Genomic DNA, 15,276 nt, shown 5'->3' with positions numbered 1-15,276 from the left:
TGTAACTGTGGCACTGACAGGTTGTGAAGGCCAAAACTTCAACTGGGTTAAAAAAAAAAGAATTAGCTAAATTCTTGGAGGACAGGTCCATCGATGACTATTAGTCAAGACAGTCAGGGATGCAACCCCATGCTCGGGGAGTCCCCAGCCTCTGACTTGCCAAAAGCTGGGACTGGAAAACAGGCAATGGATCACTTGATAATTGCCCTGTTCTGTTCATTCCCGGCACTGGCCACTGTTGGAAGACAGGATACTGGGCTAGACAGACTATTGGTCTCACCTAGTATTGCTGTTCTTATGCAACAGATGACAGCCCTTGCCCCAAAGAGCTCAGTTTACATGACAGCCAGGATGCAACAGGTGGGTGAAACAGACAGTGAGGGTTGGGCTGGGAAGATGAGGCAACAAACAGAAGTCACAGCTTGTCATTTGTCTGATATACTGTGCTGTGCCTAGAAAGTTTGGTGGGTAGATTTCCATGCTATTACCTAGAATCCTCTTCCAGGTGACATATTTTATAACAGAATGGTTATGAACATATATTTTGTTTTCTGGATGCTGTGTAAGCCAGAATTTTGGGGGGGGGGGGATCTCTCCCCCTTTTAGATCTGAAGAGTCTGATGGGCAAAAAGGTAGCAAGCAAGCAAGCGATAAGCTAAGTCTGTATCTCAAATCACGCAAAAAACCTCCAAAAACAAACCAAAACACTGAAAACCTAGATGCAGTGACCTTAATGTTCAGCAATGTTCATCTCAAGAGGGAGCATAAGTAACAAATTAAGGCTAAATGACACCGGAATAATGAGCGTAGTATGCATTTAGTTATACTTACAATGCCCGATACTTTATCCTTGAAGTACGGCTTCATAAAATGGCCCAAGAATACATTCAACGGTAGAAGTTTACTATCTCCTGCCTTCGCCATCTTTGGACCACCAACCTCACACATAATTTCTTTCTGCAGTACAATCATTAATTGAAAAACCATACACATTACTGAGACTTTTAAATGATCCCACCTCAAATTCAGCCAGTGGCCCTGCTGTTATGCACATCCCAGGCTAAGCCCCAGTTACCTTGCACCATCAGACTATATATAAAGCTGATCTTTTAAATGTAGTTTCTGCAACCTGGAAAATTTCAGATGTAACTGCCAAGTGGACCAATGCAAAAACAGAGACAAGAGCAACTTGCTGTAATGTGCAAAAATCTGTCACCGTCCCAGTGCAAGCAAAAATTAACTACATACATGTGCTACATGTCAAAATCACCAATGGCCAGGAATGAAGTGTCCAAAACCATAATAGAAAACTGCCCAAAAAAACCGGTTTGCATTGTGAAGATGAATATCCCTATCTTAGTTTTATCCATATGGCCCATCAATGTGTTATTTCTGAAAACTTCAGTGCAATCTACTTGAAAAATAAATTCCTTACCCACATGGCACCAATTATAATAAAAGTCTAGTTTACCTCTCACATTGATGCTCGTAATGTTAGTGATTCTCCTACATTAGGAAAATGCTGCTTGGAAGTTTGTAACTCATCAATTGAATGCCCTTTTTTTTTTTAAATAACCCAGTGAAAACAGGCCCCTAAAACAGGATTTCATAAAAAATGTTTCTCTTCATATTAGGTTTTTCAAATCATTTTAAACCCAGATTTAGGGCCTGATCTTGCCCATCCTTACAATCCATAAGCAGTTCCAGTGAAGTTAATGGAGCCACTCATATGATTCCCAGGATCAGGCTCTTGGTATATAAACAAAATCAATAGGATTCCTTTACTCTGCAGATCACGATGCCATCCGCTGTTACTTGATAAAATCTTCGAAGTGCCAGAGATTTGAAAAATGATTCATACCAAATAAATCACAATTCAAGGACTCAAATTTACTCCCATTTAAAAAACATCTGCAGGACTTCTTCCCCCATTGATATGAATGGGAGAAAAATCACACCCCAACTGTGCACTAAAGAACATTTTCCCCAAAGTTCAACCTACCTGCTGTTCTTTGTTTTGTGCGATCAGAAGGTTGACTTCCTCTATCTTTTCCTGAATAACTTCCTGATACACCAGGTTCATCTGTAAACACGTTTCTGGGTCCGCTGGGAGGTTATCATCATCAATATTGTCGTCATCACTACTGCCCCCTTCTTTCTCTACTTCCTGATGTGAGGTGAAATAATTGTAATTTAAGCAGACAGAAGGGAAGAGAGCCAAGCTTGCTTTGAGCAGACAGTGATTTTTATTTAACTAGCCACTACCATTAACGTCAGGAATCTCGTGTGAGTCCTTCTGAAAACAACTGTGCATCTCTAACCTGGCTGTCCTCTTTAGTGCTCTCACTCCCAACATTATCAACCTTGCCTATTGTCCCTCTCCCTTTTCCTCTGCTGATTCTGGATCTGCACTTACTTCCACTGAAGTCAATGGGAATGTAGCTACTGGCTTCTATAGGTGCAGTGTCAGGCCCTTAGTACTTGCCTCTTCTCTGGCTAGTCTCACAATTTTGCAGCTGTTGATGCCAGGGCCTTCTCCTCTACTGTATGAGCCAGCCTTCCAGAACTCCACTCCTGACTCATCATCTCATTTCTCCCCCTTTGCTGTTATTTATCCCCAAGTGCATGATTTCTAGAGTGTCTAGAGACAGTTTTGTATGAACTACTCAATAAAAACATTATGGGTGAAACAGAACTCTGTTTTTGCCAATGCACTACATCCAAACATCTAACTAGTCAGTGAGCCCTGCAATGACATCAACTGGATCTGACCCACAAAGAAAGTTCCCTTTGTACGTGCTCTGTTATACAAATATTTTTAAATACTCTTACCTGAGTTCTAGGAAATATTATCTCTAATTAAAAATTTTTATTTTTCTAAAAAAACAAAAACAAAACAGTAACAGGACTTGTAAAAATGAAAATTTTAGCAGTAACTTTTCCCTTTTTAGGTGCAACATTTCCCTTTAGGTGCAAAAATGTGAAAAGCCTCCTACAGACATACAAAATTCTCTCTGGTCTTCCCCCATTAGCAGAAAGATTGGATGATGCATTTTAAGATGAATTACCATTTCAGTATGGGCATCTGAATCATCATTGTCCAGATCATCTGTTAGAAATAGAAGTACAAAAAAAAATTTATTATGGGAAAAGATATATAAATCCATGGTACGCCCACATCTTGAATACTGCGTGCAGATATAGTTGCCCCATCTCAAAAAAAGATATACTGGAATTGGAAAAGGTTCAAAAAGGGGCAACAAGAATCATTAAGGGTATGGAATGGCTTATGTATGAAGAGAGATTAATAAGACTGGGACTTTTCAGGTTTGAAAAGAGACAACTAAGGGGGGATATGACAGAGGTCTATAAAATCATGACTGGTGTGGAGAAAGTAAATAAGGAAGTGTTATTTACTCCTTCTCATAACACAAGATCTAGAGGTCACCAAATGAAATTAATAGGCAGCAGGTTTAAAACAAACAAAAGGAAGTAATTTTTTCCACACAATGCACAGTCAACCTGTGGAACTCCTTGCCAGAGGATGTTGTGAAGGCCAAAACTATAGGAGAGTTCAAAAAAGAACTAGATAAGTTCATGGAGGATAGGTTCACCAATGGCTATTAGCCAGGATGGACTGGGATGGTGTCCCTAACCTCTGTTTGCCAGAAGCTCGGAATGGACAACAGAGGATGGATCACTTGATGATCACCTGTTCTGTTCATTCCCCCTGGGGCACCTGGCATTGGCCACTATTGGAAAACAGGATACTGGGCTAGATGGACCTTTGGTCTGACCCAGTATGGCTGTTCTTATGTAAAGATGACAAGAGCTCTGAAATCAAAAGCTTTCCAGCTAAAATGACCACAAGAAAACAGAACAATGCTTAATTTCTTAAGTCTGACCCAATAACATTCTAGGCCACTGTTAAGGTTGCCAAGACCAAACTTCGATCAATCACCTTTCACTGACTTTTGGGGGGGGGGGGGGCGCTTTGGAGAATGAAAGAACCTCTCTCAACTAGAGCTGCAATGAAGCTATGTCTCAGGTCCTATGGTGAGCAACACAAACAAATAATCCAGGGTGCAGACTAGGGCTCCAATCCTGCAACACTTAAGAATGTGCTTAACTTTAGAAGCACATGAGTAGTCCCACAGACTTCAGCAGTAAATAGCTTCCATTTTTGTTCTCAATAAGACTACTAAAGGTAAGCATGTACTTGGTATGTGGAGAACTGGAGCATAGTAAAATGAAGGAACGTGCACAGTGATCACCAAGACTAGCAGCTGGTGGCTTAAGACTTTTTGCAGTTCTTTTTCTAAAGGGATGTCTCACCAGGCAGATGCAGGCAAAGACAGATGGTTTGTGTGTCTCTGTGCTACACTGAACGGACATGCCCACGCCAATTGTGAACAGTCGGGTTTTTTTTTTTTATTCATACCTGCTTGATTTAGCTTTTGACAACACTCCAAAATAGTAGTTTGACTCCATGAGCCAGTTCAATATTGCTCTTCTTGTTTGTAACACACTCCACTGACTGGTTCCAGTCCACTTGGCAGATGATGGGCCTCCTTAATCCCCTCCCTCTCAACTACTGCCCACTTCATCTGTCTCATCACAAAACCTGGCAACAGCTGGCACAAAGAACCTTCTCCTCAGTAGACACCACGATTTGGAAAAAGCTTTTCTGTAACCCTCTGCCTGATAAACACTTGAAATGAATTTGAGAATTGATTACTCCCCTTCTCCTATTCCACATTCCCTTTTCTTTGGCTTTAAAGCACTACAGTAGAATTTGTACATTACATAAAATACAGTACAGTTGTATTTAGTGCTGATGTGATGTTGTAGGGATATTAAAGAAGGTTTATATTAAACATGGTTTATATGAAAAATGACTTATTGTTAACTGATGCCTTATAACTAAAGGTTTATGTTAAAAGTAAATTTGTGATTCTAACCTGCAAGCCACCAGCTGTGTCTGTGTGAAGCCTGCTCAAAGAAATACTTTGTATAAAACTTGTTAAACATTAATTAACTCTAAGTAAGCCAAAACAGTAGCTGTTATAGTGTATAAATAGAGACCCCCACCCTCCGTAAGTTTTCATCTCACTTTATCTTTAATTGTTAAAAGACAGGGAGTCTCACATAAATTGGTAACACCCCAAAAAGTAAAGAGACAGTGAAATAGATGTGATTAAGATAGAGAATGTATGTGAATGAATGGTTAGGGAGTCACCAGCCTGAAGAATTCAGTGTCGGCTGAAGAAGGTGTCAAGTGGGATCAACCAGATGACCCCCGGAGGGCAAACTGGAATCCACCCACCACACCTCAAAGGAAGGAAAAACAAAACATCTAATAACATGGAGCCAGCCACCTGCTGATTGATTTAGCAACAGCAAAATGAAGCAACTCCTATGAACTAACATAGGGAAAAATCCCTATAAAACTGGACTCTAAAGAATAAGAACTTTGAGTCTATGGTTCTGCTGCCAGCCTCCAAGAGCATCGGATGCATCTGACACAGACTCGGCTCCATCCTCATGACCAAGATACCTGGCCAGTAACTTGGCATGAGCAACATCTAGGCTGGTAACTATAACATCTATACAGAACCTGAATGAATGATTGTGTGAATGAATATGTGTGTGTGTGTGTGTGTGTGTATAAGGAATAAGTAGTAATAGAAACAAGTAGAAAAACATTGTTTTTTGTTTTGTTATGGTATTTACAATAAATGTGGCATCTTTGCCTTATCCCTCTTAATAAGATCCTGCTGGTTTTTATTGTATTGGTACAACAATGTAATGTATGCTTTTTGTGGACAGAAGCCACAGAAATAAGATTCTTATCTAAGAAACGTGATGCAATAAAAACCACAGGTATCTGACTACAATTTGATTGCAAAAGCAGAGGTATAATATTCATTTTATAGGGATGCTTATAACACGGGTGCAATTGCTTAGTAGAGAAGTAGAAAGTGTCATGTTCAAATCCCACCGAGTTTATCATGGAAGAGAGGACTGTTCTCATTTAGCTATGCTATATCTCAAACAGAAGTTACAGGCTTCATGAAGGAATTATTAAGAAGGGTTCTCGAGCTTGTGCTATGCAGGAGGTCGGACTAGACGATCATGACAGTCCCTTCTATCTGTAAAATATATGAATCTAAAGCTCTTTTACATATAATATAAGGTGATTTTAAAAATATGTAAGAAAGACCCTAACATTCTTAGAGTTTTCAAGTGACCACTTTAGGATAAATAGGATGACTGGATTTCTAGCACCCTACAAGAAACAAATGTCACATTTAATTTTCTCCCAAGGTACCAAATAAGCCTTTCATCAATTATAAAGCAGGCACAGACAGCAGTTTTTAGCAGAAAACATTGTGACAACATTTAAGCTCTGCACGCAAGTCCAATGTAACTAGGAGATAAGGCCACTGTCTTTGGTATCAGTGTCTAGACACTGCAGGACACATCTTTGGGGCAGAAGCACAGTAACTATCAGAGAAATAACGGCACGGCGTGAGAACGGACCTACGTCGGAATCCGAGTCCAGGCTGGAATCCGACACAAGGACTTCGATACTCGGGATACTGGGGTCCAAGCTCTTTTCTAGCTCCTCGATTTCCCGCCGGATTTTCTCCCTTTCGGCGTGTAAATCCACCGGCGACATGACCTCTGAGCGAGCGAGAGAGGCAGCAGAGTCAGCGACAACAGACGGAACCAGAGCAGGGCCCCCCCGGGATGGGAGCGTGGCTGCAGCTCCCCAGGGGAACGGCAGCAGGGAAAGTCCCCTGCAGACCCCACCCCCACGGGCGCGTCCCCCAGGGAACTGCCAGCACCCAGCCCCGGAGCCCGCACACCCGCCCTGAGGAGCCCGCCCGCCCGGGTACAAGCCCCAGCCCCGCGCAGAGCCGAGCCCCAGCCCGCGTCCCTGCCCCTCACCGCGCTCCCGCAGGAGGTCCCCAGCCGGGCCCAGGTAATGGGCCATGGCCGCGGCGGCGGCGCCCCGAGGGCTGCGGGAGGCGAAGGCGAGACTCCCTCAGCGCCCCCCTGGCCCTGCTGCCGGGCTAGCGCCGCCCTCCCAGTGCCTAGGAGACCATCCCCTGCCCCAGGAGCTGACTTGATTGGGCAGCCGGTATCACGTGCCGGGGGAAGGGCCGCTGTCACGTGTCAGGGGAGGTGGCTTTCTGATTGGGCTGAGGAGTCACGTGCCGCGGTATTTTTCATAGCCCGGAGGAGACGTGTTTGATTGGCTGAATTCCGCCACGGGACGGGGCCGAGGCGGTCACGGCGGGGCTCGGAGAGGCGGCGGTGGCCCAGCACGTGTTTCCTCTAAATCCCAGACTCCTTCCGGTCTAGGGCCGGCCCAGGGCTCCCGGGTGCTGGGGAGGCGGCAGGAGGCACCCGGGTAACAACCCCTGGAGGGCGGAACAGCAGGCGCCAGGCCGGCCGCGGGGACCTGGCCAGCGGCTCTGGAGCGGTCGCGCCTTTCGCGGCCGCCTGGTACCTAGCGAAGGCAGGGGCTGGAGGTGGCGGCCTCACCCCACACGTAGTAACCGGCCGCAGAGCGGAACAACTGGACCCCAGGGCTCATGTGACCGGGCAGGCGCCTGCTGCCCCAGGCGGCTGCTAGTCCTGCTGTGATTTCATTTGTCTGGCCGTGAGGCGGGACCCACCGCTCCCCGGCAGACAACTGGTTTATGTAAATGAAGGAAAGCATCCACCTGGGATGCCTCTGAAGGAGTTTGCTGATCTGATCTCGCTGCTGTCTCTCCACGGCTACCCTCTGTGCATGCCACTTACACCCGCCTCAGTGTTAACTGAGCAAAACAGGGTAGAACTGAGGTAGGATGCTGCAGATAGTATACACATTTTCAACAGTTCCCTGCACTGCACCTGCCAGAATAACAGTGGAAATAAATACTCAAATGTGCAGTAACTACTAATCCCCAAACGCTAATTTCTTCTCATGCTGTACCTATGTTAACTTCTCCATTTTTCCAGTCACTACAACATCATTGGCACTTGTTTTGCACAAAGAAATGTTAGCTCCATTGTTTCAGTCACACCTGAAGTAAGTATATGGAGAGTCTTCCTTGGTTTTTGTAATTCTAGTATTCACTGCTGCTCAAATGTGAGTTTACTGGTGTATTTATACACATTACAACAATTCTCGTATTAGGTAGAATACACTATTGTGGTAGTATAGATCAAAGTTCTGGACTTTTTCTTGATATAAACTTGCCATCAGGAAGTTTAGACTTGAAATTAGATGAAGGTTTCTAACCATCAGAGGAGTGAAGTTCTGGAATAGACTTCCAAGGGGAGCAGTGGAGGCAAAAGACATATCTGACTTCAAGACTAAGCTTGATAAACTTATGGGAGGGATGGTATAAGGCGATAGCCTAATTTTGGCAAGTAATTGATCTTTGACTATTAGTGATAAATATGCCAAATGACCTGTGATGGGATGTTAGATGGGGTGGGATCTGAGTTACTACAGAGAATTCTTTCCTGGGTGGGTGTCTGGTGAGTCTTGCCCACATGCTCAGGGTTTAGTTGATTGCCATATTTGAGGTCAGGAAGGAATTTTTCTCCAGGGCAGATTGGCAGAGGCCCTGGGGTTTTTTTTTGCCTTCCTCTGCAGCTTGGGGCATGGGTCACTTGCTGGAGGATTCTCTGCACCTTTAAGCCTTTAAACCATGATTTGAGGGCTTCAATAGCTCAGACATAGGTCAGGGGTTTGTTACAGGAGTGGGTGAGATTCTGTGGCCTGTGTTGTGCAGGTCAGACTAGAAGATCATAATGGTCCCTTCTAACCTTAATGTCTATGGAAGTAGTCCAGTGCACAAAAGCAGCTGCCTCACCTCTACCAAAGTGACTCCTCCCCCCACCCCACACTTTTAAAAAGAAACCTTTTTTTTTCCTGAAAACTATTTTGTTTAAACTATCAAGAATCACCAACAAAAGGCAGGTAGTATTTAATCTTTTTTTTTTTTAAAGTATTGTTACAAAACCTAATACAATTAAAAAGCATTTTTTAATATATTTAGGAAGTACTTAAACTGTTAAAGCATTATGTATATCGTCTCATTCTCATATTTAATTATACAAGAGTTCAAAATATTTTCCCCTACCTCACCCCTCATGGCAGTAAAAAAAATAATCTTTTCAGTGTTTTTTTTTTTATTTGCTCCCAGCATTTATAAAATACTTTGACACAGCACTACTAAAGGGAAGGAGGAAAAAAGGCAGGAACACATGTGTTGAGTCCAGTGCTCCACTTCGTTTTAATGGGAGACTGCAGTGCACAAAGAGTGACAGCTGGGTCTTGAGGTCCCAATCCAGCAAAGCACTTAAAGTATGTGCTTTGCTGGATCAGGTTCTGGAAAGCCACTGTTGGTACAACGTAAGGAAGGGTAATACTGCACCAGTGCAGAACTGTTCTCCCACAATAAAAACAGTAAGGGTAAAGGTTGCATATTTTAAGACAGCATTTTTTAAATATCAAAGCAAACAATCTTTAAATAGTGATTTCTATATGTAAACAGAACTCGTGGGGTAGAGTTCCTTTAGTGGTTTTTTCACGGTCCATCATCTGAAATTTCAGAAATTCTGTCTATCGATTTAAGGAGTTCAGCAACAACCTGCAATGATTCTGCTCCAGAGACCAATTGCCTGGAATTTAAAAAACAAAATACTGAACAGGATAGGGCAGATTACGAACAACAAGAAATGTTACCAGAAGAGGGGTCAATATGCAGAGACAAACAACAACAAACAGGGCATTTCAAACTTATTTAGATCAGAGAACATTTATGCAACTTCAGTTGCTAAGAAAACACAGTTCACTTGAATTGCAAAATTCACTGTAAAAAAAGATTTAGGTAGTTTAGGATTAACATTTACATCATTAATTAAAAACCCTAGTTGTACAAAAGCTTAATACTACAAAGAAAATGGACTTAATTTTGAACAGTTAGTGAAAAATCTGAATTGTGTAATTATTTTCCTGAAGTGTGCGCACAAACATAACACTGAGCTACTGTAGGTGAACTAGAAAGTCAAACTGAACAGTATTTGCACCTCCACCTATGTGAAATTGAAATTCAAAATGTAAACAAAAAGGTAAAATCATGATCTCATGAATGTCAATGGAAAAGCCTCCAGTACTGTAATTTTCATTTAGTCTACAGACTCCTGTTAGGACAAGTTCTTTATTTTACAGTTCTTTTTATAAAGCTGAACTTACTTTATTGAAGAGCGTGAATTTGTAATTACTCTTAGAAGATTCTGCAAGGCAGTATCTGCATTTTGTTTCACTACAGCCAAACTAGCAGACTGGCCAGTCTTCATGGCTTCATTCTCTGCCTTGTAATTCTTCAGCTGAACCTTAGGAAGAGTTTAGTTTATTATAAGCAATTTTCCTAGAGCAGGTGCACATTTATTTATATAAGAATGCATGAGAAAACAATTCCTATGAGTACTTGAATGCTGCTTTTTGGGGGCTAACTTAGGGCTCTCTCCATTAGGAACTTGTGCCATCTGCAAGATTATGGTCTCCACTTACAGAGATCAAAATTCTTCACGTGATCTCTCATCCAGGACTAAACCTTGGAAGCCTTTACAAATGCTTTCAGGTCTGGTACTAGTCCCACCAAATGCTTCTAACCCTGGCGGGTTGCTAGTTAGCAGTCTCAAAATCTGCTTCATTCTGAAAACCATCTTGCTTCTGCTTCCCTTACTCAATTTTAATTCTGATATTAGAGTAGTGGATTTTCCAACTCATTTAGAAGTTAATATTTGATATCAGAAAGCTGGACTTCCAGGTGGTGTTGGGGTTACTAGCCTATCTTACACTGCTAAGAGAAAAGGCACTAAAATCACTTCAAATTTAGAGTGTGCATTGGGGATGAGGAAGAGGTTAATCAGAATAATGCAATTTTAATGTCTATCACATAACATACCACGGCTAAAAGTCAGTGTTTATGCCAATGGAAAGTGAGAAATCCCAGATTCTGTGGGATAAGAAGCCTCACAAGTTACTGGTCCCATGGCGCACAAGTTCTAAACGTTGGAGTTGTGAAATATTTGGTTTACATTTACATTACATTCAGTCAGAACACAAGGACATTTTATAGAAGATTCACCCACAGGTGAATACTTTTCCAGTAGCATTGTTATGAACTCTGTGTAATATCAAGATATGTTCACTTGAAGTTCATACAGTAAGAGAACCTTAAAAAGGAGAGGACAGATTCATACCTGAAGTAGTGCATTTTCCTGTTTCAGTTTTATAACATTATTTTCTGCTTTCACAGCCCGTTTCTGGAATACAAGATACCAAGATTTATACTGTGGTAGTGCCTAGAATGCACTATGCATTTTCCTAATACAGAAGAATGTATAAGTCTTACCTCAAAGACTAAAATAACATACTAAAGATAGGGAAGGGATATAACATTCCAATCAAATGATCAAGGCAGCAATATCTCTCTGCCTTCTGAGTAAGGAAAGAATTTACTCACTATAAACAAACAGATGACTTAATTACCTATTTTCTTGCAGGCAATGCCTATATGTAAATATTTGTAAATTATGTGTAAGTTGGGTGTTTCCAGAAAGCTACACAGAAACAGCTGAATTTAAGTGATTAAGACTCTTTAATCAATCATGCAAAGCCCTGACTCCTCTAGTGGAACTCAGCTCCTTTTCATGTTAGCAGCCCTTGCTTCAGAAGTGCTGCCAGTAATAGACGCTTGATACCATGAAAAGTGATAGATAACTTGTCTCCTGAATAACGGAAGGGAAAAAGTTGAACCAAAGTGTCAGAGTTGAAAAGAGAATGTTACCATTACTGAACCATCCTCCCACCTGCATTGCTTATGCTTCCCTCCAGTGTTTGAGGAGGAAAACAAAAACCCACAGGGCAGCCCTGATCATGGTTCTGTACTATAAGAACATAAAGAAATATTTACAGTCATCAACTGGAGATTCTGTTCTACATGCTGCACCATTGCTTCTAGATCCCGGGCCTCTTTTTCCTCTTTAATCTTGTTCTCCTCTAGTTTTTTTTCAAGCTTCTTTACCCTTGTTAAAGAGAACAAAGTAGGCATTTTTATTTGCATTCTATGGGAGAGAGTCAAGTGTTGCAGGCAAGAAGATTCTATTATCAGTATTTTTAGAACATCCTAGATAGAGGCTTCAGTATGACAAGAATGTTCATTCTAATGCACTATAGAAAATCCACCCAAAGAATTAGGTTGGGTGGGCCTCAGGGGATTTATTTGTTCAACATCCATGAGCGTTAAGGATAATTATACAGCTGAATCTCTGCACAACACATCCATTCACTGTCAGTCTATATTATGTTGCTTTTCAAGCCATTCTGAGGTGTGGTCGCTGGTGGAGTAACAGTCCATTTTTAGGAAAGTGTGAATTGCCTCAGTATGTGAAGCAGCATTATGCAGTGGACAAAGGAATTCCTGAGTTCTAATCACAGCTCTGTCACTGACTCACCTGTGTCCTGGGGAAATTTACGTAACCGCCCCACCATCAATTTCCCTATTGGTAAAATGAAAATACTTATTTGCCTCACAGGAGCAAAGTAAGGATTATTAATACATCACTTTGAAGGTTGGAAGTGATCCAATTGTCAGTGACAGCAAACTTGCCTAACTGAGTTGAATAGGCTATAAAAGAGGACAGGATTTGGCTCCAATTATTATTAAAAAACAAGACACCAAATCAGACAAACATTCTACCTACTTTCCCTGATTTCTTTCTAAAAGGAAATCCAAATAATTTCTTAGAAGCCAAAGTTTCTCAGCTGAAATAACCCTGTAGTGAAATTGTCATACAATAGTGTAATCCGGTAGTCTCCAACCTTTTTACACCCAAGATCACTTTTTTAATTTAAGAGCAACCCAGGATCTCTACCCTCCCCCACCCTTGCTCGTTCTCCCACACCCTCACTCTCTCTGGGCTGAGGTAGGGGGGTTGAGGTTCAAGAGATGGTTCTGGGTGCAGGCTCTGGGAGGGGGCTCAGGGCTGTGGGGGAAGGAAGGGGTTCCGGGTGCAGGCTCCGGGAGGGGGCATGAGATGCAGGCTCCAGGAGGTGGCTCAGGGCTGGAGGGGCATCCTCCCGCTGGGCAGCACTTACCTCCGCAGCTCCCAGTTGGTGATGTAGCGTGGCTGTTGCTAAGGCAGGCTCCCTGCCTACCCCAGCCCCACACCACTCCCAGAAGGGGCCAACATGCCCCTGTGGCTCCTGGAGGAAAGTGGGGGGCACATGGCTCCATGCATTGCCCCTCTCTGCAAGCACCGCCCCTGCAGTTCTCATTGGCCACAGCTCCCCATTCCTGGCGAATGGGAGCTGCGGGGTCGGGGCAGGCAGGGAGCATGCCTTAGCAGCTGCCCCACTGCACCACCAGAGATTGTGATCGACAGAGATCCTATAGGATCGACCAATTGACCATGACCATGACCAGTTGGTGACCACTGGCATAAACTGTCACAAATCTTGTTTCATTCAGTTACAATGTATAAGGATATCAGCACTTCATCTTCATTTATCAAGTTCATGATTTCTTTTCTTCTGTAGTACACATACCTGTCTGTCTGAGTTTCAGAGAAGAAGTGAAGCTGGTTAACCTTGCTTCTCAGTCTGTCATTTTCTTCTTGTAGCTGCAGAAAAACACTCATTAGAAATCAGGAATGTATGGTTTGGTGAGCATACTGATCTTTTTAACATGCAAAAACCAGCATTGATGAAACCTTCAAGTTCACTTCTAGAGCTGGAAAAATCTTGGCAATTTCCATGAACTAAATTCACTAACAAATATTTAAGACTATATCCTCTCAAAACCAACATCATAATCTTCTCCATCTCAGAGGAAAAACATGAAGCATGAAGAGATTAAGTGAGACAAGTGTGTGCTTGGATAAAGATTTTATTGCCATGAATATATGGAGAGTGATGAGAGGATTTTATAGGTCACCCTGAGTGCCTATAGAAACCTTTGTGCTGTGCCACACATCATCATTAGTTTTAACTTCTGCTATATAGAAAAGTTTAGAACTATGTCAAGGGGTTTCCATTTCACATTCCTCCAACTCTGAAGCCAAGTTGCCTTAATACCATGCACAGACTTCAGTGAAAATGCGGATACATTTTAAAGGCCCTTTAGGGTGCCCTAAACTAACTGTTCTGTAACATGCTGAGGTGCGAAGTTCAGCTCCAGCACTTCGCACACTACCAGGGCAATATAGTAGAAAGCCAAGGCGGGGGAGGTAATAGCCTCTGTTGGTGGGAGAGAAGCTGGGGAGCTTCCAGCGCGCCTCAGGCCTGGAACCGGACCCTGGGTGTGGCAGCGGGAGCTGGGCTGCTCTGAAGGGCTCTACCAGCTGCACCAGGGGCGAGCTCAGGCTCTTACTTCTCGGAAGCTCGGCTGCGGCGCGTGACGATGCCCCTCTCCAGCTTCCCCCCCGGACGCCAGGCTCTGCTCTGCGTAGCCCAGGGGGTCACTCTCGTCCAGCGGCCACGGGGCCGAGTCCTCCAGCCCCGACCAGTCCCAGTCCGCGCGGTGGCAGTAGAAGGACTCCAAGGCGCTGGGCCCCGGCGAGGCGCTGCCAGGCCCGGCCAAGTGGGCGTGTTCCACGGCGGCGGGCTGGTAACAGCCGCTCCACTCCGCCTCCTCCTCCTCCTCCGCCTCCGCCTCGTCCAGCGGCCCGTGGCCCGCGCTGGGGTCCGGGAAAAAGGGCTCCTGGCGCCGCAGGCTCAGCCCCGACGCAGGGCGGGCGGCGGCCTGTGGGGAGAGAGGGCGGAGGTGGGGACCGCGGGCTGGCCGGGGATCGCGCGCCAGTCACCCCGCCCCCGTACCTGGGGGCTGGCGCCGCGCGGCGCCGCGCTCCGGCCCTGGCTCCGCACGAACTCCCGGAAGGAGAAGGGGTTGGCCTCGGCCGGCTCAGCCTCGCCTGCGGGGAGAGAGGGGACGCGTCAGCCGGGCGGGGCGGACTCGGGGAGACCACCCCCCCGGTGCCCGCCCCCTCCCGGCTCTCACCGCCCCAGGGGTGGGGGCTCGGGGAAGGGGAGCGGGGGGCGCCGGCCGGGGCGCGGCTGTGACCCGCCATGGCCCCCCCGCCTCCCCTCAGTAACGGCTGGAGGCCCCTGGCCGGCCAGTCGGCTCCCGGCGGCGCCGGAGGCGGGACCATCCCCGCCTGGCCCCGCCCTTCCTGGGACTGACCAACCCGCAGCCGCCTCAG

The 15,276-nt window shown here is 44.6% G+C and overlaps 2 protein-coding genes across 3 annotated transcripts in view; both read right to left on the bottom strand.

Annotated features, from left to right (window-relative positions):
• The window catches only part of SNAPC4 (small nuclear RNA activating complex polypeptide 4), a 32,169-nt gene extending 24,997 nt beyond the window's left edge, over positions 1-7,172 (bottom strand). Inside the window, exons 1-5 of the mRNA XM_039507180.1 lie at positions 6,955-7,172; positions 6,544-6,687; positions 3,069-3,109; positions 2,003-2,167; positions 832-957 (exon numbers count right to left, since the gene is read on the bottom strand). Coding sequence (XP_039363114.1) covers positions 832-957; positions 2,003-2,167; positions 3,069-3,109; positions 6,544-6,687; positions 6,955-7,000 — 522 coding nt within the window. The 5' untranslated portion in view covers positions 7,001-7,172. The remainder of the gene's footprint in view (positions 1-831; positions 958-2,002; positions 2,168-3,068; positions 3,110-6,543; positions 6,688-6,954) is intronic.
• A 1,815-nt stretch (positions 7,173-8,987) lies between these two features.
• ENTR1 (endosome associated trafficking regulator 1) lies at positions 8,988-15,232 on the bottom strand. 2 transcript variants are annotated; one of them, XM_039507200.1, is made up of 8 exons: positions 15,075-15,232; positions 14,894-14,988; positions 14,448-14,819; positions 13,625-13,698; positions 11,991-12,102; positions 11,278-11,340; positions 10,265-10,398; positions 8,988-9,690 (listed from the first exon to the last, which is right to left on the bottom strand). In XM_039507200.1, exons 1-8 carry the CDS (start codon positions 15,223-15,225, stop codon positions 9,597-9,599), a joined length of 1,095 nt encoding a protein of 364 aa, XP_039363134.1. In that variant the 5' UTR covers positions 15,226-15,232; the 3' UTR covers positions 8,988-9,596. The 2 variants fall into 2 exon arrangements, with proteins under 2 accessions (XP_039363134.1, XP_039363133.1); XM_039507199.1 differs by having other exon boundaries at positions 9,181-9,690; positions 10,265-10,404; positions 15,075-15,231.
• Positions 15,233-15,276: the final 44 nt, after the last annotated feature.

Source organism: Mauremys reevesii, linkage group 19 (genome assembly GCF_016161935.1).
Source record: "Mauremys reevesii isolate NIE-2019 linkage group 19, ASM1616193v1, whole genome shotgun sequence".
Lineage (NCBI taxonomy): Eukaryota > Metazoa > Chordata > Testudines > Geoemydidae > Mauremys > Mauremys reevesii.
This window is presented reverse-complemented; position numbering and strand designations above follow the sequence as displayed.

Excerpts from the sequence above, each read along its gene's own strand:
- ENTR1 (XM_039507199.1), bottom strand. The coding sequence starts at position 15,225 with ATGGTCCCGCCTCCGGCGCCGCCGGGAGCCGACTGGCCGGCCAGGGGC. Across the intron at positions 11,341-11,990 it reads AGAATCTCCAGTTGATGACT|AAACGGGCTGTGAAAGCAGA; the intron begins GTAAATATTTCT and ends CTTGTATTCCAG. Across the intron at positions 10,405-11,277 it reads AGGAAAATGCACTACTTCAG|GTTCAGCTGAAGAATTACAA; the intron begins GTATGAATCTGT and ends ACTCTTCCTAAG.